This window comes from Hemiscyllium ocellatum, chromosome 31 (genome assembly GCF_020745735.1).
Source record: "Hemiscyllium ocellatum isolate sHemOce1 chromosome 31, sHemOce1.pat.X.cur, whole genome shotgun sequence".
Taxonomy (NCBI): domain Eukaryota; kingdom Metazoa; phylum Chordata; class Chondrichthyes; order Orectolobiformes; family Hemiscylliidae; genus Hemiscyllium; species Hemiscyllium ocellatum.
The window spans coordinates 35,653,650-35,679,574 of record NC_083431.1 but is presented as its reverse complement, the minus strand read 5'-3'; the positions used below and the strand labels follow the sequence as shown (position 1 = coordinate 35,679,574).

Here is a 25,925-nt window from a genome sequence, read left to right as displayed (position 1 = left end):
TCCTTTTCAATTCTCCAGTTACCAAAGACTTGGAAAACATACTGTTTCAGGATCAAATTTAAGGCGGTCACTAAATGAGGTACATAACCATGTTCAGTTATCAATTTTCTTCATGGAAGTGGGTTGATTACTCAATTCAATTCTCAAACATCACCCCGTTTCTGTTAAGAATAGAAAATGCTGGATTGAAGATCGATTGGGGTTGGTATCCAAATTTTTAATGTACTGATTTCCCACCTGAATCAAACCTTCCCATATTGGGGTGATATACATTCCCCCAGCACCACTGTGCTGTGGCAACTACACACAGAGTGAAGCTCAATGGAAAATCCATATTTTTGCAGCACAAGCATCACAAGATTTTTTGTTGATACCGTTTTCCATTACCTGTCTCCATCCCTCAATTCTTGGAATTGCTTTCCTATCAGACAAGCGAACAACTGGCCTACTCTTCCACGCTTCACAAAGGGCTCAATGATTCCTGCCAGCCACAAGTCAATGTTTTCTGGAGTTCCATACAGTTTGATGAGATTATTTGCCACTGTTGGGTTTTTGAGAACTTTGCTGAATTCCTCCTCATTTTTCGGTGCACTAAGACCGCAGAATCTTCTCCAGGAATTGTATCCTTTGTGATATTTGGTAAAAAGAAAAGGAAATGTTAGTTTATAGCAATGATGGAAATGGCAACCAATCAACTGCCAATTGAAACTGTAATGAAGCAAAGGCTATGATTGGCATCTGAGTTTAAATAGAGTCATAGAGTCATAGAGAAGGACAGCACGGAAACAGGCCCTTCAGTCCATGCTGACCAGATATTCTAAATTAATCTAGCCCCATTTGTCAGCACTTGGCCCATATCGCTCTAAACCCTTCCTATTCATATACCCACCCAGATGTCTTTTAAAAACTGTAATTGTACCAGCTTCCACCACTTCCTCTGGCAACTCATTCCATACATGCACCACTCTTTGCGTGAAACAGTTGCCCCTTAGGTCCCTTTTAAATCTCTCCCTTCTCATCCTAAACTTCTGCCCTCCAGTTCACGACTTCCCGCCCCAGAGAACAGATGAATTTAAAAAAATGTTAGTAATATATATTTGTTGAACTGAAATTATACTTTATAAATGTCATAAATATGCAAGCAAGATGAAATGATGGAATGGGTTGCAATGCAATAATCTGACTGTTTTAGGAGAGAAGGAAGCCAATGATTCCGATTGAGTGCAGTATTGGAGTATACCTTCAGCCTCAAAGAGGATCTCTCAGCTAATAAGGCTGTTGTGTTATTCATAGTGGTTTACTGAATGATAGAATAGAATCATAGAATCCTTATAGTGTTGAACCTGGCTATTCAGCCCATCGAGTCCACACTGACATCCTAGGAGACCAATCCCACCCACCCCAACCCTTGTTGAATGTTTTGAAGGCAAAGATAGATGGATTTTCAAAAGGAATTAAGGGCTATGGCGAGCAGGTGGATAAGTGGCGTGAGTCCAAGAGAAGGTCAACCATGCTCTTATTGAATGAAAGGGTAGGCTTGAGGGGCCAGGTGGCCTACTGCTGTTCCTATTTGTTTTTCTTACCTACCCTACCCCTTTGGCATGTCAGCAGTAAGTTAGCATTGGAGATATAAAGGGTCCTGGGGATAATGGGGGAGGAATATGGGTTGGTGTAGAGCTTATGGAGAAAGATTGGCTGCAGGGGGTTACTAGGGAACATGGGGTGAGTAAAGGGATATCATCTGGCCTGGATGGTATGGAGAGTAATGAGGGTAATGGGCATGGGAACAGGGCTACAGTGAATAGGGGTTGATATGGAAGTGGCAGTGGCAGTGGCAGTGTGGGTGGGAGAGAGGGGTTATGAAGTATGTGGGCTAGAGGGCTGTTTTGGTTTCATTAGTTTTCAATCTTCCACACTGTGCTGGTGCATGGTGGAGACTTGTGGCCAATTTCCTCTCTCAATCTGGGATCAACCCGACCTAACTCCCAGTGAATTCCCTGAACCTGGAATGTAAACTCAACCTTCTGAGTAAGTATTTTCCTGGTTGCATCTACAGAGCCAGAAAACATTTCATCTCTGCCCCAGAGTGAAAATCCAGTCTGACTGGAATCAAAACTGTTTGTCAGTACCCCAAAGTGCACATCAATTGCCAAATTTGATCTTGGATTTCTCAGGAATTTTTCTCCAGACCTTAAGACGTGGTGGGTCATCAATTCTCATTAAACTTCATGAGATAGCAAGAGTCCAGAGAAAGTATATTCCTGTTAGGGTGAAAGAAAAGGCTGGTAGGATAAGGAAAGCTGATGATGAAAGAAATTGAGGGTTTGGTTAAGAAAAGGAAGGAAGCATATGTCAGGTATAGACAGGATAGATCGAGTGAATCCTTAGAAGAATATAAAGGCAGTAGGAGGATATTTAAGAGGGGAATCAGGAGGGCAAAAAGGGGACATGAGATAGCTTTGGCAAATAGAATTAAGGAGAATCCAAAGGGTTTTTACAAATGCATTGACAAAGGCTAAGTAGGGAGAGAATAGGGCCCCTCAAAGATCAGCAAGGCGGCCTTTGTATGGAGCTGCAGGAGATGGGGGAGATACTAAACGAGTATTTTGCATGAGTATATACTGTGGAAAAGAACGTGGAAGATAGAGAATATTGGGAAATAGATGGTGACATCTGTCCATATTACAGAGGAGGAAGTGCTGGATGTCTTGAGTTAAAAATCACTCAACACCAGGTTATAGTCCAACAGGTTTAATTGGAAGCACACTAGCTTTCGGAGCGACGCTCCTTCATCAGGTGATACATGAAGGAACATCGCTCCAAAAGCTAGTGTGCTTCCAATTAAACTTGTTGGACTATAACTTGGTGTTGTGTGATTTTTAACTTTGTACACCCCAGTCCAACACCGGCATCTCCAAATCTGGATGTCTTGAAACGCATAAAAGGGGATAAATCCCAGGCCCTGATCAGGTGTACCCTAGAACTCTGTGGGAAGTGAGGGAACTGATTTCTGGGCCTCTCACTGAGATATTTGTCACAGGTGAGGTGCCGGAAGACAGGAAGTTGGCTAACATGATGTCACTATTTAAGAAACGTGGGAAAGACAAGCCAGGGAACTATAGATTAGTGAGCCTGATGTCAGTGGTGGGCAGGTTGTTGGAGGGAATCCTGAGGGACAGGATGTACATATATTTGGAAAGGCAAGGACTAATTAGGGATAGTCAACATGGCTTTGTGCGTGGGAAATCATGTCTCACAAACTTGATTGAGTTTTTTGAAGAAGTAACAAAGAGGATCGATGACAACAGAATGGTAGATATGATCTATCTGGACTTCAGTAAGGCATTTGACAAGGTTCCCCATGGGTGACTGGTTAGCAAGATTAGAGTTAATGGAATACAGGGAGAACTAGCCATTTGGAGACAGAACTGGTTCAAAGGTAGAAGACAGAGGGTGGTGGTGGAGCGTTGTTTTTCAGACTGGAGGCCTGTGACCAGTGGAATGCCACAAGGATTGGTGCTGGGTCCACTACGTTTCATCATTTATATAAATGGTTTGGATGTGAGCATAAGAGGTATCGTTAGTAAGTTTGCTGATGACACCAAAATTGGAGGTATAGTTGTCAGCGAAGAAGGTTACCTCAGATTACAACAAGATCTTCATCAGATGGACCAACGTGCTGAGAAGCGGCAGATGGAGTTTAATTTAGATAAATGTGAGGTGCTGCATTTTGGGAAGCAAATCTTAGCAGGACTTATACACTTAATGGTAAGGTCCTAGGGAGTGTTGCTGAACAAGGAGCACAGGTTCATAGCTCCTTGAAAGTGGAGTCACAGGTAGATAGGATAGTGAAGAAGGCATTTGGTATGCTCTCCTTAATTGGTCAGAGTACTGAGTACAGGAGTTGGGCGGTTATGTTGCAGCTGTACAGGATGTTGGTTAGGCCACCGTTGGAATAGTGCAATTCTGGTTGCCTTCCTATTGGAAAGACTTTGTGAAACTTGAAAGGGTTCAGAAAAGATTTACAAGGATGTTGCCAGGGTTGAATGATTTGAGCTGGAGGGAGAGGTTGAATAGGCTGGGGTTGTTTTCCCTGGAACGTCAGAGGCTGAGGGGGGAGCTTATAGAGGTTTTTAAAATATGAGGGACATGGACAGGATAAATAGACAAAATCTTTTCCCTGGGGTTGGGGAGTGCAGAACTAGAGGGCATAGGTTTAGGGTGAGAGGGGAAAGATACAAAAGAGACCTATGGGACAACCTTTTCACACAGAGGGTGGTACATGTATTGAACGAGCTGCCGGAGGAAGTGGTGGAGGCTGTTACAATTGCAACATTTAAAAGGCATGTGGATGTGTATATGAATAGGAAGGGTTTGGAGGGATATGGGTTGGCTGCTGGCAGGTGGGACTAGATTGGGTTGGGATATCAGGTCGGCATGGACAAGTTAGACCAAAGGGTCTGTTTCCGTGCTGTAACGTCTCTATGTTTCTATGACTTTAAGAGATCATAATTCTTCATGTTTGCAGAACCAGAAAAATGCAATTTCATTGGAGAAGTTCAACAACAAGAAAAAAGAATTGAAATTAATGTTTTGGGAAATTGGAAATATGTGGACATTACAGACAATAAACATGATGATGGGAGCCTAACATCATGTGAGAGAAGTCCTGGGTAGTGGAGTTTGAGGTTGGCAGGCTGTTGAAGAAAATTACCACAAAGGCTTAATGAGTCAGAAATGAGTGAATGTAGAATTGAGCTGAATGTGGAAGTTCAAGGTCAAGACAAAAATTGGATTGCTGATGGTGATGTCAGCCCGAATGGACTGACAGACAAATGAAAGGAATCAGGGAAAAGGTGGAATATTTTTGTGAGGGAATGAAAGAGAATGGTTTTGGTCTTTCCAGTGTGGAGTGAAGGAGTAATTTATTTATCCAATAAATTGACCTGGACGTTTGAGAAGGGCAATGGAATCATAGTCCCTACATTGTGGAAGTAGGCCATTCAGCCCACAATGTCCCTCCAAAGACCATCCCACTCAATCCCTGTAACCCTGCATTTTCCATGGGTAATCCATCTAAATGGCACATTCCTACTCACTATGGGCATTCTAGCATGACCAACATCTTTGGGTAATTAGCCAGACTACCCAGAGGAAACCCACACAGACACAGGGAGAATGTGCAAACTCCACACAAACAGTTGCCTGAGGGTGGAATTGAATCCAGGGGCCTAGTGCTGTGAGGCAGCAAACCACTGAGCCATCATGCCATCCTAATGGGAATTGGGAAAATTTCTGGCTTGGCTCAATTGCCTCAGGAGAAAATGCCAGAGAAGACAGGCTCTTCATTGTTGATGAGGGGGGACAATCAGGCACATCAATCTCTAAGGAGGTCTGAGGGAGCCATATGGGTGCTGAGGCAGGCTGTTCAAAAAGACTCACTTGGTCCTAGAGGAATCATCCCAGCTATGATGCAAAGGTTAGTGTCCTTCAGCCCTCACTATTCATGGTTTCCCCATGGCTCTTCCTATGCCCGTGCTAGGGAGGTACTGCTTTCAGTCTCATCACCCACTGTTGATTGTATAAACACAATGCATCCTATTGTCACAACATGTTCTTTTTAAGAGTTATTCATGCAGTGCTAACAAAAACTCCTTCTTATACAAAATAATAAATATGTCAGTTATTCAGATCCTGTGAATTATCAACAGCAGAATTTGCAGGCCTTTGAAACTTCTCCACCTCACAAATAAACACTGTGAAATTGTCAGCAGAGATTGCAAAATAGATCTGTCAGTCAGACAGGGGTCAAGTAATTCAACCTTTATGAATTGCCTGGATTTTCAGCCAAGTTAAATAGCTGAACAAAACAAAATTATTAGAAGAACCAGGGGCTGCACTTTTCCTACAGAACTCTCTTCTGGTGTAAAACTGACTGGAGTTTAGATTTTGGGAGCGGTGGAGGACAATGAGGCTGTAAATAGAACGGAAATGTTCAATTAAAACAGCTGTGAGAACAATGCAGGCGAGCCAGATGAAATGGGAGCTGGAAATGTGTTGCTGGAAAAGCGCAGCAGGTCAGGCAGCATCCAAGGAACAGGAGATTTGACGTTTCGGGCATGAGCCCTTCTTCAGGAACCTTATGCCCGAAACGTCGAATCTCCTGTTCCTTGGATGCTGCCTGACCTGCTGCGCTTTTCCAGCAACACATTTTCAACTCTGATCTCCAGCATCTGCAGACCTCACTTTCTCCTCCCAGACGAAATGGGAAACTTGCTCATGTACTGATGGCAGTCTTCACTGAGACTTTCAGCAACTTTTACTGTCATCATCGTTAAAAACCTCCATAATCCTTGATTCTGGAGAAGACATGTCACTGACAACTGAAGCACCTGAGAGGCATCTCATACCAAAGGGCCTTCTCAGGGGACAGAATGTGTGTCTCTTTCTGAGTCTGTAGTCTCAAGACAAAACTTAAAGTACCACCAAAAAATTCCCACCTGAACGACGGACCTTCTGGGCGTCATTACACCCAGTGGGTTAGAGAATTGGAGAATTTCCCTCACATTACTGGAACATTTCACAGGTATGAAGAGTGGAATGCACTCTTTAAAGCTGCTGCTGAAATCTGTCCCAAACAAACTGCACCTGAAATCTCCGCCCAAAACTACATCTGTGCCCCTTAAGCTGTTCAAGATTCCAGATACATAGCATCATTGAGATGAGTGCATGGTCAGTCACTCAAAGTAAGTGATGTCTTTGAAAATGTGTTGCAAAAGAGTATTGCTATAATCGATACAACCTGGTGAAGGCCATTTTTCATCTTTATGCTGAAACGTGGACTGTCTCTGCTTGCAGTGTGCTCTTAAATGCACTTTGCAAGGTATAATAAGAATTTCAGAAGAAGGGTCACTGGACCTGAATCTCTGCTTTCTCTGCACAGATGCTGTAAGACCGGGTATGTCTCTTCAGCAATTTCTGTTTTGCTCTAGTCAAAATTTCTGTTGCATCCTCTGTACATTACTGCTTCAAAATTCATGATTGGAAATTGGCGTTAACCATCACTGAAGCCCCTCACTTTCAACATCCTGTAGGTTATGACTGATCAGAAATTGAACTGTACTAACCACACTATTGCTACAAGTGGAGATCAAAGGCTAGCAATCCTGCAGTAAGTAACTCATTTCCTCATCCCCCCAATGCCTGTCAACTATCTACAAGTCAGGGGCGCGATGGAATCCTCCTCACTTCTCTGGATATATGCAGCTCCAACAAACTCAAGAAGCTTTGCATCATCATTTATGTGGGTGACATGATGGCTCGGTGTTTAGCACTGCTGCCTCACTGCTGACTCCAACCTTGGACAACTGTCTGTGTGGAGTTTCCACATTCTCCCTCTATCTGTATGGGTTTCCTCCGGCTGCTCTGGTTTCCTCCCACAGCTTTAAGATGTGCAGGATTAAGTGGTTTGGCCATGCTAAATTGCTCTGCAGAATCCAGAGATATGCAGGCTATGCAGATTAGCAATGGGAAATGTGGAGTTATGGGGATAGGAAAGAGGCCTGGGTCTGAAAGCTATGCTCTTTGGACAGTCAGCGCAGATTTGATTAACTGATTGGTCTCTTTCTGCAATATAGGGATTCTAAGATTCTGTGATTATCCAGGACAAAACAGCCTGCTTGATTAGCACCACATCCATAAACATTGACTCCCTGTATCATTGATACTCAGTGCAGCAGTGTATACCATAATGCACTTCCATGTTATTCACAGGATCTTTCCCCTCCCCTCATTTATACTCTATTTGGTCCCTTGGATGAAATACAAAAGGTACTAAAACTGCATCACTTCACACTTGACTTTGCATTCTCCATTACCTGGAAGTCCATGATCCCGGCCTCGTTGCATATTCAGTGAAGCCAAGTCATCAGCCACTTGACTAACATTTTCAAACAAATGATCATACAAGTCATTCACAAGAACGATATCTTGCTTCATTAGTTTGTTTGGATATCTAATTAATCCACGAAGAAATGGATCAATTCCACCTAAAATGCAAGGAAGAACGTTTTTTACTGAAATTTTCTAAGCATTTCGAGGACTATTTATCAATCTGTGGTGTTGCACTTGGGGAGACAAGGCAAAGTCCGCACAATTATGGGCTAAAGGAGAGGGAAGGGAAGTAGAAAAAGCATGAGAAGAATGAGGTGCCGTGTAAATATAAAGGCAAGATCAATCCTTTAAACTTTAGGAGGTAAAGAGTTAACAAAGGTCGATGAGATTAGGAATTATCAATGAGTGGAAAGAGGTACAGGCGCCAGGTTACAGACTCCACCTATGCTTCCATTTATCTGTTACTAAAATCTGTCTCCATATCTTTGTTACCTCTAGATCTTATTATTACAATTCTCTCTTGACTGACCTCCTACCTTTGACTCTCCATAAACTTGAGCTCATTCAAAACTCCACTCCAAGTCCCAGTTATCAATCACCACAGTGAGGCAGTGGGGTAGGCAAGTGGTTTTTACAGGTAATGGGACTCTCAATGCTGTAGCAAGGCATCAATTTTATGGGTGCCGCATGTTAGGAAGGTATGTTGGAACAGCCAGGGTTAGCATACCCTTAGCATGTATATTGGCTACACTTGTGCCACAAGATATCATGCCAATTTCATCCTGCACCAGTTGGCCACTCGCACCATATGCAAACCATTAGGACCTACCAGTGTTTGTCAGCCTGGTAAGAAGGGCTCCCTACTCAATGCTTTCCTCTGCTACCTGACATTGTGTGCATAATTAGAGCTATGCAGACCACCAGGGGATGTTGTAGAGCAAATCATCAGCATTCTGATACATTAATCCTCAGATATGTAGATCGTTGGGGAGAACTTCAGTAATCACTGCAGCATGTCCCCAAATTCAAGGGCATTGTATGATATGATGGCACAAGATTGTAGCTTTCTACTAGACTTTGCAAGGAGCAAGAGGAGGCGGACGAGGAAGAGGGGGAGAAGGAAGGATGGAGGCATCCAGGATTCTAATCCTCCAGACAGGCCATCAATGAGCAATTTATTAGATTTTGGTTCAGTTAAAATCTTAAGGCTACCACAGCTTCTCCACAATTTTTCCATTCCTTTGGACTATCTAATCTTCTTGGTCAAAAATCCTGAAATAAAAATCAGCACTAACAGTAATAATTATGTAATAAATTCATTCTAAAATATATCCAACGATACATACAGAATCGTATATTCTTTGTATATTCCCATAGCACTCAGCCTGTGATGCCAAACCTTAGTCGAGAGCTTTTACTAGGTACTGTTGGGAAAACAATTACCTTTCATTGAGTGAGATTGCCAATGGTCTTGCCAGATGCCCTTATGAAGCATTGGGCTTTGAGAGTCAGCCTTCAGATTGCAACAGCTCACAAAAGGTGGCAGCAATCAATCTTAGCTGAGTTGTCTGGGTGGCTGGTTTGCGATGGAGAGTGATCCCAACAGCATGTGTTCGATTCCTGGACCAACTAAGATTACCATGAAAATCCTACCTTCTCAACCTCACATCTTGTCTGAGACATGGTAATGCTTAGGCTAAACCGGCCATCTGTCTCAAATGAGGGCACTGCCTTATGGTCCTCTCAGACTAATACAGAGTGTAAACTGTCAGTAATTGTGCTGCACTGTATTTGGGTGGTGTGCCTGTCAGAGCCAAATAGTTGGAGAGACAAAGCAGCGTTGAAAGGATGTGGCATGCTGCTGTCATTGGATGGTGTGTGAAGGCGAGATGGAGAATCTGTATGTTATGCCTGAGATCTAAGTTTCAGTGAGGGCTAAGGTTTGTGTGATCAGCATGGGCTACTTTGGGCAGTGTGCAAGGGTGATGCTTTATGGATTGGAGATGTGACTTGAAGAGGCAGTCATTGACCTCTTTTTAGAAATGTGAAGTCATTGAACATGTTTCGGCAAGTACCAGACTCCATGCGTTGACATCCTTTACTTTCTACTCCCATTCCTTTCAGCTGGCCTTCTTTAAGGACATCCTGACCCCTCTTCTTCTGGCTACCATTTAATTACCCCAAGCACCCTCTTCCTGATATGCTATTCCATATGGATATCACTTTTACTACTGCATTCACTTAAGTGTTGTCTCAGACTCTGATGGCACCTCTGTATTTCAGCTGTTTGGTCAATGTTTGGACCAAGGCCAAAATGAGGTGTGGAGATGGGTGGTCCAAGCAGAACCCAAACTGAGAATCAATGAACGTGTCATGGCTGAACGATTTAATAGAACTACCAGTTATGCCCTTTATTGATGGTTGTGATTAGATTGGCTTGGCACTAATTTGATGGATTAGAATTGTTCTGCTGTTGACAGGAAATATGTGAGCAAAGGGCTATTGTAGTGTAGTGGCAGTGTCTGAGTTCAAGTGTTACCTGTCCCTTACATATGTCAAAACATGTCTGTCATTGATAAAGAACATCAAGATCATTCTGAGTATTAGAATAAATATACTTGGACAATGGCCCTAATATTGAGAAGATCCCAGTGTTTGCAGCTGTACTGGAATTGCTTGGGCAGACAATTGCTTGGCTCGCTAGTTCTGGAGCATAAATCTTCAATACTATAGTTATTGGGAGGTTGTGAGGGCCTAAATAACCCCTTCTCATCCCTTCCAGTCTCTATAACTTTCCCTAGCCGTATAGATCTGAAATCTCTGCTATCCAATTTGGGTCGAAAGTTGCAGATCTCCAACTTTATTCAATCCATGATGTGGAGAGGCTGGTGTTGCTGGGGGGTACAAAGTTAAAAATCATACAACATCAGTTTATAGTCCAACAGGTTTATTTGGAAGGACTAGCTTTCAGAGTGGTGCTCCTTCATCAGGTGATTGTGGAACATAAGACACAGAATTTTTAGCAAAGGATTGACAGTAGCATGCAACTAAAATGATATATTGAACAAAGCTGGATTGTTGTAAAGTCTTTCATCTTTTAGAATGGGTTCCAGGTTTTGGTTCATTAATATGCAAATCCCAAAACTTCTTTTAAGTCACCTTCTCGAGATAACTTAAGATTTGATAACAAAAGGTGACATCTTTAATTTTTTTATTCAGTCCATTATTGGTGGCCACCCTTCATTTAGCTGGACACTAAATTCTTAATTCCCTCTCTAAACCTCCCTGCCTTTCTACCTCACTCTCCTCTTCTATGGCAATCATCCTGATATTACTTTACTAGGCTCAATGCGAAGGCCAGCAATATAAAAAATGAAATGACAATATTGTATCAAATGAACTGTACCCATTCAATACATCAACACCTAGGGTAGTCATGTTACAGTGTACTTCTTACCTTGGTATATCAATTTCCCTGGAGTGAAGAAGGAATTACGCAGCAATAGATTGGGAAATTTGTGATGTTCCTTGTAACTTTCATTCAGACGTGGCACTATTGCATGAATCGTACCATGTCCAAATCGGAAGGCTGCAGTGGCAAAAGCATTCTTAATACTTGGATCAATAGAACTATTATAACTTCTGTATTTGGGCAGGTATTTCCTCATTGCTCTTGGGCCAATTATTTTGGGCAGGTAGTCTCTGTAGGTAATTATCTGTATGTGAAGAAAGGTGAGAAAACAACTCACTAAGCGAATTAATCTGGAAATCAATAATAATGTCAGAAAGTTAAGCGTATAGTATTCCTACCACAAAAGGGGAAGAAATATTATTTTGGCAATAAGGAATTAAGAAGTGCACTGCAGCTGCCATTTACCCTCTAATTTTAAGATTGAGTTCAAATTTACATCAGCACATGGAACAAAGATTTCATTTATTTTAAATAAGGAAACTGTCATGCATCAAAACAGAATATTCCTGCCTTCTCAGAGATATAACCTATAGGCAATTATCAGAAAAATGTGATCACCCATTTGATATTCAACCCCTTTTTTTGCCAGTTCTTCTCCAGATCAGTACGACTTTTAACTTAGAATATTTCTCCTCAAAAATACAAAGAAACCAGAGATTTGAAAGTTATGAAATAATGCGGAGGTCTGGGTGTATCTGTTGGAGAATGTAACAGGGTAACATTTTTGCCTTTTGATTAATGGCAGGCAGTCTGACTTGCTCTCAGTGGGGATGATTGTCGTGTTAACAAGATTAAGTTGTGCTAAAGAGACTCTGTGCTGAATTCTCTCTTTGTTGGCAAAGATAGTAGAGCTATGCTGTCAGCATGTATCTGTTGCCAACCTGCTGCAACTTCCTTTACATACCATGATTTATTTTACAGGATAGGTTTGGAAGTGTGAAAAAGGAAGCGTAGTGTTTATACTAGGTAGTGAGAAAGAAGGGAAGATGGATGAGTAAGTGAGCAAAGGTGAAGCAAATGATGGAAAATGTATATCAGTACTGATGCTTTAATTTCCCTTTTAGGTTATTCGTTGCAAGGATGAAAGCATCTCTGGCTTGATCAGCATTTAAAGTCATAGAGTCATAGAGATGTACAGCATGAAAACAGACCCTTCGGTCCAACCCGTCCATGCCGACCAGATATCCCAAACCAATCTAGTTCCACTTGCCAGCACATGGCCCATATCCTTCTAAACCCTTCCTATTCACGTAGCCATCCAGATGCCTTTTAAATGTTGCAATTGTACCAGCCTCCACCTCTTCCTCTAGCAGCTCATTCTATAGCTGGACCACCCTCTGTGTGAAAAAGTTGCCCCTTCGGTCTCTTTAATATCTATCCTTTCTCATCCTAAACCTATGCACTCTAGTTCTGGATTCCACCAACTTAGGGAAATTTGTGATGTTCTATTTATCTATTTGTCTAATTATCCTATTCTTGCCCCTCATAATTTTCTAAACCTCTATAAGGTCACCCCTCAGCCTCCGACGCTCTATGGAAAACAGCCCTAGCCTATTCAACCTCTCCTTACTGCTCAAATGCTCCAAGCCTGGCAACATCCTTGTAAATCTTTACTGAAGCCTTTCAAGTTTCACAACATCTTTCTGATAGGAAGGAGACCAGAATTGCACACAATATTCCAACAGTGGCCTAACCAATGTCCTGTACAGCCGCAACATGACCTTCCAACTCCTGTACTCAATACTCTGACCAATAAAAGAAAGCATACCAAATGCCTTCCTCACTATCCTATCTACCTGCAACTCCACTTTCAAGGAGCTATGAACCTGCACTCCAAGGTCTCTTTGTTCAGCAAGACTCCCTAGGACCTTACCATTAGGTGTCTCAGTCCTGCTAAGATTTGCTTTCCCAAAATGCAGCACCTCGCATTTATCTGAATTAAACTCCAGCTGACACTTCTCAGCCCATTGGCCTATTTGATCAAAATCCCATTGTAATCTGAGGTAACCTTCTTCGCTGTCCACTCCACCTCCACATTTGGTGTCATTGGAAAACTTACTAACTATACCTGTTATGCTCACATCCAAATCATTTATATAAATGATGAAAAGTAGAGAACCCAGCGCCAATCCTTGAGGCACTCCACTGGTCACAGGCCTCCAGTCTGAAAAACAACCCTACACCACCACCCTCTGTCTTCTACCTTTGAGCCAGTTCTGTCTCCAAATGGCTAGTTCTACCTGTATTCCATTAGATCTAATCTTGCTAACCAGTCACCCATGGGGAACCTTGTTGAACGCAATACTGAAGTCCAGATCGATCACACCTACCACTCTGCCCTCATCAATCCTCTTTGTTACTTCTTCAAAAAACTCAATCGAGTTTATGAGATATGATTTCCCATGCACAAAGCCATGTTGACTATCCCTAATCAGTCCTTGCCTTTCCAAATATATGTACACCCTATCCTTCAGGATTCCCTCCAACAACTTGCCCACCACCGACGTCAGGCTCACTGGTCTATCATTTCCTGGTTTGTCCTTACCACCCTTCTCAAACAGTGGCACCACATTAACCAACCTCCAGTCTTCCGGCACCTCACCTGTGACTATCGATGAGACAAATATCTCAGCAAGAGGCCTAGCAATTGCTTCCCCAGTTTCCCACAGAGTTCTAGGGTATATCTGATCAGGTCCTGGGGATTTATCCACTCTTATGTATTTCAAGACATCCAGTCCTTCCTTATTTATTTCCCATTTCTAGGTAACCTGGAGAAAGTGGCAGTTAGCTGTCTTGAACTATTGCAGTTCATGTGCTACAGGTACACCCCCATTGTTGAAAAGGATCTCCAGAATGTTGACCTAGTGGAAGTAAAGGGAGAGTAATATAGTTCTAGGTCAGGTTGTTGTGAGACTTATTGGAAAATGTTTCCCATGTATCTGTTGTCCTCATTATTTTCGAAGTCATAGATTTGAAAGTTGCTGCTAAAAAATCCTTAGTGAGTTGTTGCAGTACATCTTATACATGGTATGCACTCCCAGTGTTTAACTACTTTGTAAGAAAATGGGACCTCATCCTATACTGTGCCATGGTGGCTTTCTCGGTGGATATTGCCATGCCCAACAACAGAAACCTGTTTGGCAATGTTTCAATTGAAAAACACTGCATTTTTTCTAATTATTTTATACACTTCAAGGAACAATGAAATTTATTCAAATAAGTTAATAGGGTGGCACTGTGGCTCAGTGGTTAGCACTGCTGCCTCACAGTGCCAGGATTCCGCATTTAATTCCAGTCTCGTGCAACTATCTGTGTGGAGTTTTCACATTCTCCCCGTGGCAGCGTGGGTTTCCTCTGGGTGCTCCGGTTTCCTCCCACAGTCCAAAGATGTGCAGGTCAGGTGAATTGGCCATGCTAAATTGCCTGTAGTGTTAGGTGCATTAGAGTGGGTTAAATGTAGGGGAATGGGTTTGGGTGGGTTGCTCTTCAGAGGGTCAGTGTGGACTTGTTGGGCCGAAGGGCTTTTCCACACTGTAGGGAATCTAATCAAATCTTAATATAAACAATTCACCCTTAAAAACAACTTGCTTGACAGTTATTAATTGTGCTTTTTAAGTTGGGTTAGGCCCACTATAAAGATTATATGTGTTGGTGTAGTCTTAGTGGGCCTCAGGGCCTGTTCCTGTGCTGCACGGTTCTTTGCTCATTGTTAACTATTTAACTAGGGGCACAGTTACAGATGTGAGCATGTTCACTGGTCTCATCCATGGATCAGGAGATGATCACACATTTAGTCCACCTGGTGAATTGCTGCAATGATTTTTCTCGCCTCCTGGTAGATTCTTTCTCCACTCCAATGTGGGTTCAGTTTCTTCAGCTCTCTTGCCAAGCGATTGTGTTCCCGGACGAATATTGTATGGAGCACCGTGACCCTGATATGCTCATTTGCACGCTTGTCACCTGTGTAGTTAAAAGAGGCAAGACAAATTCAGGAACCTGAAATAAAAATAGAAAATTTTGAATATCACGAAGACGTTAATTAAATTCTGAGAAGACAAAGTAGTGGTTAAAGTTTGGCTGGAGATTTTTTATAATAAAAGTGGCAGCCTGCTCCATCATGCAACACGATCGTGGCTGTTCTGTTTGTCTTCCTAACTTCTCATTCTCATCACCCCTGATAATGATTGACTCCCTTGCCTGACAAGAATCAATCTACATTCCCTTGAAAATATTCAACAAGGCTGCTTCCCCTGCCTTCTGAGGCAGGGTTCCAAGGTTATACAATCCTCAGTGAAAATAATTCTTATCATCTCTGCCCGAAAAGGGTTTCCCTTCATTTTAAACGGTGTCCTTCGTTCTGGACTTATCCACAGAAGGCAACATTCTTTGTATTTCCACCTTGTAAAGGCTGCTCAAGATCTTATAGATTTTTCTCATCTACTTGTTCAGATTTGTCTAGCACTGGAGAGGTAGGATTTGAACTCAGGCCTCTGTCACTACTTCTGAGCCGCAAGATACTGCTCAAGATGTTATATCCTTGAATCATGATCTCCCTCACTATCATGATCACCCTGGAAACAAGCCTAGTCTGCCAAACCATCCCTGATAAGACAGCCACTCATTTCAGCTAACAATGTATGAACCTCCTCTGAACTGCTTTCAATACAGTTACACTGTTCCATAAATCTGTGCATGGTATCTGAGGTGTGATGTTTAACTGAAGCATGACTTCCTTACTTTTATAAAATAAAATGACTGGAGATCTGAAATCAAAGCAGAAAGCTCTGGAGAAACTCATTCATTCTGGCAGCATCTGCTGACAGAGAAACTGAGTTAATGGTTTTGAGTCTTATATGACTCTTCAATGGTCATATCAGACTCAATATGTCAGTTATGCTCGTAAGTTTTGAGAATATTTGTAGCTCAGGTTGAGCTTCTGGATGTAGGTTTGGTTGCTGAGCTGGAAGGCTCATTTTCAGACATTTTAACATCTTCAGTGAGCCTGTGGACGAAGATGATTACTGCTTTCTATTTATATATTTGGGTTTCTTTGGGTTGGTGATGTCATTTCCTGCGTGATGTCATTTCCTGTGGTGATGTCATTCCCAGTTCTTTTTCTCAGGGAGTGGTAAAAGGGGTTCAAGTCAACGTGTTTGTTGATAGAGTTCCAGTTGGAATGGCATGCTTCTAGGAATTCTCGTGCGTGTCTCTGTTTGGCTTGTCCTAGGATGGATGTGCTGTCCCAATCGAAGTGGTGTCCTTCTTTATCTGTATGTGAGGATACTAGTGAGAGAGGGTTGTGTCATATTGTGGCTAGTTGTTGTTCATGTATCCTGATGGCTAGTTTTCTACCTATTTGTCCAATGTAGTGTTTGTTACAGTTCTTGCACGGTATTTTGTAAATGACATTAGTTTTGCTTGTTGTCTGTATGGAGTCCTTCAAGTTCTCTAGCTGCTCTTTTAGTGTGGAGGTGGGTTTGTGGGCTACTATAATGCCAAGGGGTTTGAGTAGTCTTTCATGTAGGGGAGAATGGCTAGGGCTTCTGGACACATCTTGTCTCCCTGTTTGGGTTTGTTGCTGAGAAATCGGTGGACTGTGTTCATTGGGTACCCATTCTTTTTGAATACACAGAGTTTCCTCTGTTCTGTGTAGTTCCTCTGTGCTGCAGTGTATGGTGGCTCATTGAAATAAAGGTCTGGTGCTGCTGCGTTTGTGGATGTTGGGATGATGCTTCATCCCAACATCCACAAATGAAACTGTATCTGTAAACTAAAATTTTGTGGCTCATGAATTGGAACACCAAGGTCCCCCTTTGCACTTTGGAATTTGGCAATCATTCTTCACCTAGATAATGTTTTGCTTTTTATTCTTCCTACCAAAGTGAACAACCTCACATTTTCCCCACAAAATACTCTCTGATTCTTTCCCACTCACCAAACCTATCTGCATCCATCAACAAATTACTTATGTCCTTTTCACAGCGTGCTTTTCTCATTTTAATTCCTACAATCATGATCATATTGAACGGCACAGCAGAGCCAATGGGCTAAATGGCCTACTCATGCTCAACTGACTTTGTTTCTATCTCTGTGTCAACTGCAAATTTTACTCCCAAGCCTACACTGCCCTCAATTAAGTCACTGATATAAATTGTAGAAAGCTAAAGCTCCAGCCCAGATTCTTACAAGTCTCCACTCATCACATTCTGCCAATTAAAAAGAGTCCCTTTTCTTCATACTCTGTTTTCTACCAGCCAACCAATCTTTACCCATGCTAATATGTTACCCCTTACATGATGCACTCCTGCTTTGCCCAATAACCTTTCATATGGCACTTGGTCAGTTGCTCTCTGCAAATCTAACTCTAGTACATCAACAAGCTCCTTTCTGGTCACACCATGTGTTAATCCTTCAAAGAGCTCCAATGAATTGATTAAAATGATTTCTCTTTCTTAGAGCCATGCTTGTTCTTTTCGATTATATTGAGCTTTTGGAAGTGTGGTGATATAACCTTTTTAATGCTTGACTCTAATACCTTTCCCATAGAAGATATCAAGTGATCTAACTCATAGTTTCTTTCTACCACACCCTGCCCCCAATTCCCAGCTTCTTGATAATAGGGTTATATATGTTATTTTCCAGTTTGATGGAGCCATTACAGAATTTAGGGAATTTTGGAAAGTTAACACCAATTAATCTACAACCTTATTAGCTACCTTTTTAAAGAGGATCCAGGTTTCACCAGTTTCCCCTCCTCCCACCTTATCCCAGTCCCAACCTTCCAACCTGGCACCACCCTCTTGAACGGCCCTATTTGTCCATCTTCCTTCCCATCTATCTGCTCTACCCTCCTCTCCGACGTATGACCTTCATCCCCTACCTTTATCTACCTATTGCATTTCCAGCTACCTTCTCCCCAATCCCACTCCACTTTTATTTATCTCTCAGCCCCCCCTTGGCCCACAAGCCTCAATCCTGATGAAGGGCTTATGCCTGAAACATTGATTCTCCTGCTCCTCGGATGCTGCCTGACCGGCTGTGCTTTTCCAGCATCACATTCTTGGACACCTCTTTTAAGACCCTTGGATGAAGTCCATCAGAACCCAAAGATTTGCCAAACTGCATCTCCATCAAATTGCTCAGTCCCAATTCCCTGGTGATTTCACCAAATTCCTCTGTTCCTTCCACTCCCTGACATATAGCTATCACTGGAATGTTTTTATGTCCTTTGTCATTTCCTTATTATCTACGATTAGTCCCCATTCTCCCTGTCTAGAGGACTAAAGCTCATTTTACCCATTCATTTACTTTCAAAATGGACGGCACGGTGGCACAGTGGTTAGCACTGTGGCCTCACAGTGCCAGAGACCTGGGTTCAATTCCTGCCTCAGGCGACTCTCTGTGTGGAGTTTGCACATTCTCCCGTGTCTTCGTGGGTTTTCTCCGGGTGCTCCGGTTTCCTCCCACAATCCAAAAATGTGCAGCTTAGGTGAATTGGCCATGCTAAACTGCCCGTAGTGTTAGGTGAAGGGGTAAATGTAGAGGAATGGGTCTGGGTGGGTTACGGGTCAGTGTGGACTTGTTGGGCCGAAGGGCCTGTTTCCACACTGTAATCTAATCTAAAAGATATCCTCAGTGGAACTTGATATTTTCTAATTAATCTGTTCAGAGATGTTATTACAGACCTTGGTAGCAGATGGGACTTGAACCCAGGCCTCCTGATCCAGAGGTAGCTGCACTACCACTGCACCACAAAAGCCAGGAGATGAATGATTTTGAAGGGCTGAGGAAAACACATTGGAGGGAGGCATGCGGACCACTTTCCAAGTCAAGAATAAGGACATTTTCTACGACAAAGAGTCAATCTGTTTCTGAGCAGATTGCTGAAAATCTGGAAACAGATGACAACTGATAATGATGAAAGAAGAATAATTTTAATAAAACAGCAAACTGTATAATTAAAAAAAAAGTGTAAAACTGATTGTCAGATGGATTGTAAGTAACCCTGATCATTCCTTATCCAATTCATTTGTGTTAGCAAGGGGAAAATACACCAACAATTATATGAAATCTCCACAGGAATAAAATAGAAGACATAAAAAAATGATGAAGAGCTGGAATAATTGTGTCTGGAAGTGGCAAAATATATGAATGTGATTCAGTGATAGCAGAACTGAGATCTGGGCTGGTGCAAGTAATGCATTGATGATAAAAGGAAGCAGTCTTTGGAATGGAGAGGATGTGTGTTTAAAAATACAAATCCTGGAAAATCTATTATAAAGCAAACACTGATAATGCCACAGTTTGATTTGTATGTGAAAAAGAACACAGCAGGTTTTAATGTTTTAAATGTGTAGATATCAACGGACTCAAATCAGTTAAATAACCTGCTATGGTACATTTTCTCTAGCCCAGTGTGCATTTCCAGTATTTTTTGCTTATTTCTAATTTGGAATTCCTTTTCTTAATTGACTTAACTGTATTTGATTTAAGTATAGCCCAATGTTTAAATGTATTAATCCTATCTTATTGTCTTTGTAAGATCTTCCAAAGCAAAATTGGCTCTCGTCTGCAAAATTGGTTAATGTTTTGTGCAATTGGTAACAGCTATATATGGTAACTCAAGCAGTGAGATTATATGTACAGAAAGTGCACCATCTGAGCTTTCCTCAGTTTATTTCTTACCAGCAATGAAACATGGAATATCAGGATGATCATCGTCAACTGTCTGACAGCGACTTTGAGCACAAGGGTTCATTGAAACATTCATAAATGGTAAATGTTCTAATCCATTGTCTGTGAAGGCTTCATTCACACGTAACCGACCCAAATTACTTGTTTGGTCTCTCAAGAGGTTTGCCTGGGCCTTTGTACTGCCGTACACCATGCTGCCATCGATGAAGGCTGTGATACCATTTAACTGTTCACGTGTGTGAAGATTTCCAAAGCGTTTGGCTGATTGGCGGGTGACACATGCAGGAGCAGAACGGAAGAAAGACAGACATCCGTTAGGGTCCATAATTCTATGATCATCCTGTGGAATCTGTAAGTCAATCGGATAGATAATAATAGGGATTACTTACAATTTATCCTGGTGTTCAGATTTACTCACAAATTTTTAAATACAATTTATGAGAGTATGCTCTTAGGTAGATGTCATTAAACTTCATTTTTCCGCCTTTTTAGATCTTCTCCAATCACCTTCTGCACCTAAAACTTGAAATTTGTGTCTTTCCTTATGAGTAACTTTCCTGGTTCCTGATATTACCATAGTGATGTACACAATGTGTATATCATTACGTATTTAATATCATTCGTATATCTTTTCGGTAGACCACAGTCTGCAGCTTAATGTTGTAGGCCCATTGATGTTCAGATGCTTCTTCATTGCCAGTCTATCTATTGTAAGATCAGAAGTGGGCAGTTCACTGGTAATAACAAGATTTAGCACCATTTTCAATTTGAAGCATTTCATGCCTCAATGCTAAGCACCTATTGTTGAGTTCCTTCCATCACCATCCTATCTTGTACCAGCAACTGGATTGACCAGAAGTTGAGTAGTTCACAGTGAGTGTCTCATTTCCTGACTTGCCAAAACATATCAGTACCTAATAAACACAATCAAAAGTGTAATGCAATCCTCCCCAAAATTAAGGATGGCAGCAGAACCAGTAATAGCTGAGGAGCTCAACAGTATCTGGGAAAAATGAACAATCCACTCACTTGACACTCTATCTCCTACTTTAAAACATATACACCTTGCATCATCAGAGTCAAGATTAGAGTGGCGCTAGAAAAGCACAACAGGTCAGGCAGCATCCGAAGAGCAGGAAAATTAATGTTTTGGGCAAAAGCCCTTCATCAGGAATGCCCGCTGTTTTGCCAGAAACGTCGATTTTCCTGTTCCTTGGATGCTGCTTGACCTGCTGTGCTTTTCCAGCACCACTCTAATCTTGGTCCTAATCTCCAGCATCTGCAGTATCCACCCCACCTTGCATCATCAGCCTATTGTGGCTGCAACTCAATCTGTATGATACACTGCAGCAATTCAGCATGGCTTCTTCCTCCTAAATCCATAACCTGCAATATCTCGAAGGACAAAGAGAGCAGGTTATGAATGTTGAACAAAGTTACACATCATTCCAACTTGGACATGTTTTGTTGCTAAATTATTATCCTGGAACTTATTATCCCTAATAGCATGGTAGGAATCTCTAGACTACACAGACAGGATTGTTCAATAGATGGCTTACCATCTCTCTGACCAGGACATTAGTATTGGGCAATAAATGTCATTTATATCTACAGTAAAAGAACATACAGCTTTGTACGTCTACCTCATCCGTCTATTTATATCAACCTACAATCACAAGTACTCAAGATGTTTGGTTTTCAATATTAAAATTTCATTTGACATTGACCTGCCATTTTGCCTTGCTAGGCAGGCAGCTGAGCTGTGTTACATGACTGCTGGGGGATTTAGGAAGTATCTGAAGCTGTTTGATCTTGAGTTCAGGCTTTCTGAGAATAACAGGCAGCTGCAGTCACTGTGGAGTCAGAGTTGCATGGATCATATTTCCTTTTCACTCAATAGGCAGCGAGAGGCCAGGATGGTAGATGAACAGCAGAAAAGGCAGCAACTGTAAAGAACATTCCAGAGTGAAAGCAGAAAATTCTGCAGCTGAAAGGCATTGAGCGAGAAGTTGTTGGGGGAGCATGTATCTTCTGTTGGAATATCCAGAGCAAGGTAAGAAGTTGCTCTGGAGTCAACAGCAGTTTTACAGTCTGGTTGTGGTCATTTTTACAGCAAGACAAACATAAGGTCAAGATGCCTCCCCTTGATCCAGAAACATGCTCAGTGTATTGGGTATTGGATGCAATGCCATGTCATGCTTGAGTTGGCCTTTCAGTATTGAGAGAGGTTTGCTCAAAATGCAGCAAGGATCCACAGTAACTGGATAGTAGCAGTGTCACTGAAACCTCATTGTATGTTTGTTTTACACGGAAACTCTTCCAGACACAATTATATCAGTTACATGCTTGACTAAGAGGAAAATATTTGTTTCGACAGTGTACCACAGTGGAAGTATGACTCTGTAAGTAACCCATGTTGCAATTTTTAAAGATGTTGATATCGACAGTGAGTATATGCTGTAGAACATGGGTGTGTTTTTGATTACTGACACCACTTACCTCAATTGGGAAGCATGGGGCTTCTTTGGAGCAACTTGTGCCACAGTCAACATCACCTTTTCCAGACATAAGAGTTAAACTTAGATCATGATCAATCCATTGGCCCCATTGCATTAGGAACTGAGAATATTTGAAGTCCAAGGGTGTTTCATAATTGAGAAAATTCCTTATCTTGTTGGACACATGGCGGACCTAAGGAAGGAGCAGAACCGCTTATAATACTGACATTCTAAGCTTACTTTTCAAGTATCTTCTCAAAATTTGGGTTTTCTTAATCTTAAGGAAGTGGTAATGGCATTCTACACTGTAGTGAGACTGAATAGATTGCTATTCCTAGTGTGGTACATCATGGAGTCAAGAAACACACAGTATAAATTCAAACCTTTCTTTAAGGACTATAGGATTTTCCCCCTGAAGACCATTACTGAGCCAGTTGGATTGCTGTTTGCTTTCTTTTAATTGTCATCCAATTTATAAAAGGTGAATTCACTGGTGCTATCTTTAAAAGCCCATTGTGCATCTCATCAAGTGCTGTGTTCCTGTTTATGACATTTGACCCTGACATGGCACACAAGGAGAAATTGGCACCGTCCCTTGCAGACAGACATCTGGAGGTCCTGGTTAATGGACTGGGCAGGGGAGAGATGCCTATGTCACTCAGGGCCAGCAAAGTGGGTCAAGTCACCAGACCCTGCCTGGTCTGAGGCTGACAGCTGGGTTAGTGCAGTCTCAGCCATCTGGAGGATTGCTGGGACATTATTGAGAGAAGATCCTTGATGTCTTCCTCTCAGCAAAAGTGAATGCCATCATCATCTCTTTGCCAATTCACACTCACTGCCCCTGCAACCACCTCCCAATAAGGCATCTTCTCTGGTTTGCTGCTGTTCTCCCTAAAGCTCTGCACAACTGACCTGTACGCCCTTTGACTGACAAACGCACTCACTCAGTCACTCACTCATTTGCTCACTCGCTCTCTTACTCACTAGTTCACTCACTCACTTGCTTACTCACTTGCCCATTTACTCACTCACTCACTCATTTAGTCAGAACACCTCACCAATAACAACAGTGCTGCCCACTTTAACCTTACTCAATCCCTCCTTTTCGCTCATTCCAGGAGAAAATTCCAGGGCAGCACAGTGGCTCAGTGGTTAGCACTGCAGCCTCACAGCAGATCTGGATTCAATTCCAGCCTCGGGCAACTATCTGCATGGGTTTCCTCCGTGTGCTCCGGTTTCCTCCCACAATCCAAAGATGTGCAGGTTAGGTGGATTGGCCATGCTAAAAAGCCCATAATGTTAGGTGCATTAGTTAGAGGAAAATGGGTCTGGGTGGGTTACTCTTTGGAGGGTCGGTGTGGACTGGTTGGGCCGAAGGGCCTGTTTCCACACTGTCGGGAATCTAATCTAATCTAATCAAAACAGCCCATATTAGAACAGAAAATCAAGTCAGTTGGTGAGGTGTCAAAATTCTCTCCTTCTACCTGGGCAGATACCGATTCTGACCAGTCCAGATAACTGGGTGACCATGTCCAAACCACAAGTTGATATCAGAGACTCCTCTTGACACACTGTGTCGGGACACCCTTACAGAAGAATCCCTGGGCGTTCAGTGATGACTACACCCGTTTGACTTTTAGACATAGCCGTTTGGTTGAAGTACACGCAGTGTGCTCGCTACATTAGCTGCTGGGACATGGTGCAGGAATGAGATTGACACAGCATGGGATCAGGCAGGAACATGTCTGCTCCTTGACTATTGGCTGCCTTGCTTTGCATCTATACAAGAAAAAAAACAAAGCAACATTATTGTGAGAATCCAGGGAGGTTTCAAGGTCAGCGCGTACCAAGGAAGCAGAGGAGCAGCCCTGAGATGCAGCCTTATCCAGTCAGTGAGCTGGTTACCTGTCCCTACAGGCAAACTCTACTTGTGTCAGCGTGACAATGAGAGGAGCCCAGAAGTGTTCATTAAATTGCAGAAGCATCCTCTGAGTACATCAGAAATCTGATATGATGGTGGCTGGAGGCCGACACGTGCCGGATACAGGAAGTTGCTACCCTGCGGGTGTTTACTGAGAGGCTGGTGCAATATAATCAACAGATCTGGATGGAACAAGCGGCAAGTCACCAGGTACCCACCCAGAAGGCCATGTCAGGAATTCCAAGCACCTCGTTTGTTTTTGGCAGGTGGTACGATAGGAATCTGCAGTAACAAGGAATAATTACATTGTAATGGGGGTTATGGTGAGCAAAGATCCCCATGAGGATGCATCTTCTGAGGGTCCTAGTCAGAATCTCATCTCAATGTCTAGGACTATGTTGAAAAATGGTCAGTGGTATTTAATGCCCCATCCCTTCCCTTGAGTTGACCTCTGCCTGATCAGAGCTTGGGTGGGAAGATGTCCAGGAAACAAAATGCAATTACATTACTTCTGACCTTCTGGAACAAGGTGTCCCAACAATTCTCCATGACTCAGCCAGACCTCCCTCCCCTACAGTAACAAGCCCTCCCTTCCCTAAAGTAACAAACCCTTCCTCCCCTATAGTAACAAAACCTCCCACAGCCATAGTAATAAACTCCCTCTCCCCTACAGTAAAAAAACTCCCTCACCCTCAGTAATAAAACCTCCCTCCCCTACAATAGCAAAATCTCCCTCACCCACAGTAACAAAACCTTCATTGCCTACAGTAACAAACTCTTCCTCAACCACAGTAACAAACCCTTCCTCCCATATAGTAACAAGACTTCCCTCCCTGAAAGTAACAAGGCTTTCCTCTCCTACAGTAATAAGATCTCCCTCACCCATGATTGCAAAACCTCCCTCACCCACATCAGCCAAAGTTTAAATAAAAGCAAAAACACTCAAGCTGTTGTAAATCTGAAATACAAATGGAAAATGCTGTAGAAACCAAATAGTTCTGGCACTATCTGTGAAGGGAGGAATAGAGAGAATGTGGAGTTAATTAAAATTCATGTCAGGCTCAATAGGAAGAGAGTTTTTGGAGATGTTCACAACCATGGATAGATTTGACAGAGCAAAGGTGACCAGGTGAAAGTGAGTACTGCTGATGCTGGAGATGAGTCACTTGTGTGGTGCTGGAAAAGCACAGCAGGTCAGATAGCATCCAAAGAGCAGGAAGGTTAACGTTTTGGGCAAAAGCTCTTCATCAACAATGAGGCTGGGTCCTCGAGGGTGCAGAGATAAATAGGAGAGGGTGGGACTGGGGAGAAGGTTCCCTTTGCTGAGGACTGATCGTTTGTCCTCATTGGGGGGGAGGTCTAGTTGCCTTTGCTGAGGAGACTGAGGAGCAAAGGTGACACTGTTCCAGTGGCAAAAAAGTCAGCTTCTCTCCATGTTTTGCACTCT

At 42.5% G+C, this 25,925-nt stretch overlaps 1 protein-coding gene across 3 annotated transcripts in view; it reads right to left on the bottom strand.

Annotated features, from left to right (window-relative positions):
* LOC132830387 (myeloperoxidase-like) overlaps positions 1-25,925 on the bottom strand; it is a 101,966-nt gene that overhangs the window by 10,957 nt on the left and 65,084 nt on the right. For all 3 annotated transcript variants that reach the window (XM_060848043.1, XM_060848044.1, XM_060848045.1), the window contains 6 exons: positions 22,559-22,750; positions 20,051-20,408; positions 15,165-15,325; positions 11,351-11,609; positions 7,878-8,048; positions 388-625 (listed from right to left, as the gene is read on the bottom strand). In XM_060848043.1, coding sequence (XP_060704026.1) covers positions 388-625; positions 7,878-8,048; positions 11,351-11,609; positions 15,165-15,325; positions 20,051-20,408; positions 22,559-22,750 — 1,379 coding nt within the window. The remainder of the gene's footprint in view (positions 1-387; positions 626-7,877; positions 8,049-11,350; positions 11,610-15,164; positions 15,326-20,050; positions 20,409-22,558; positions 22,751-25,925) is intronic.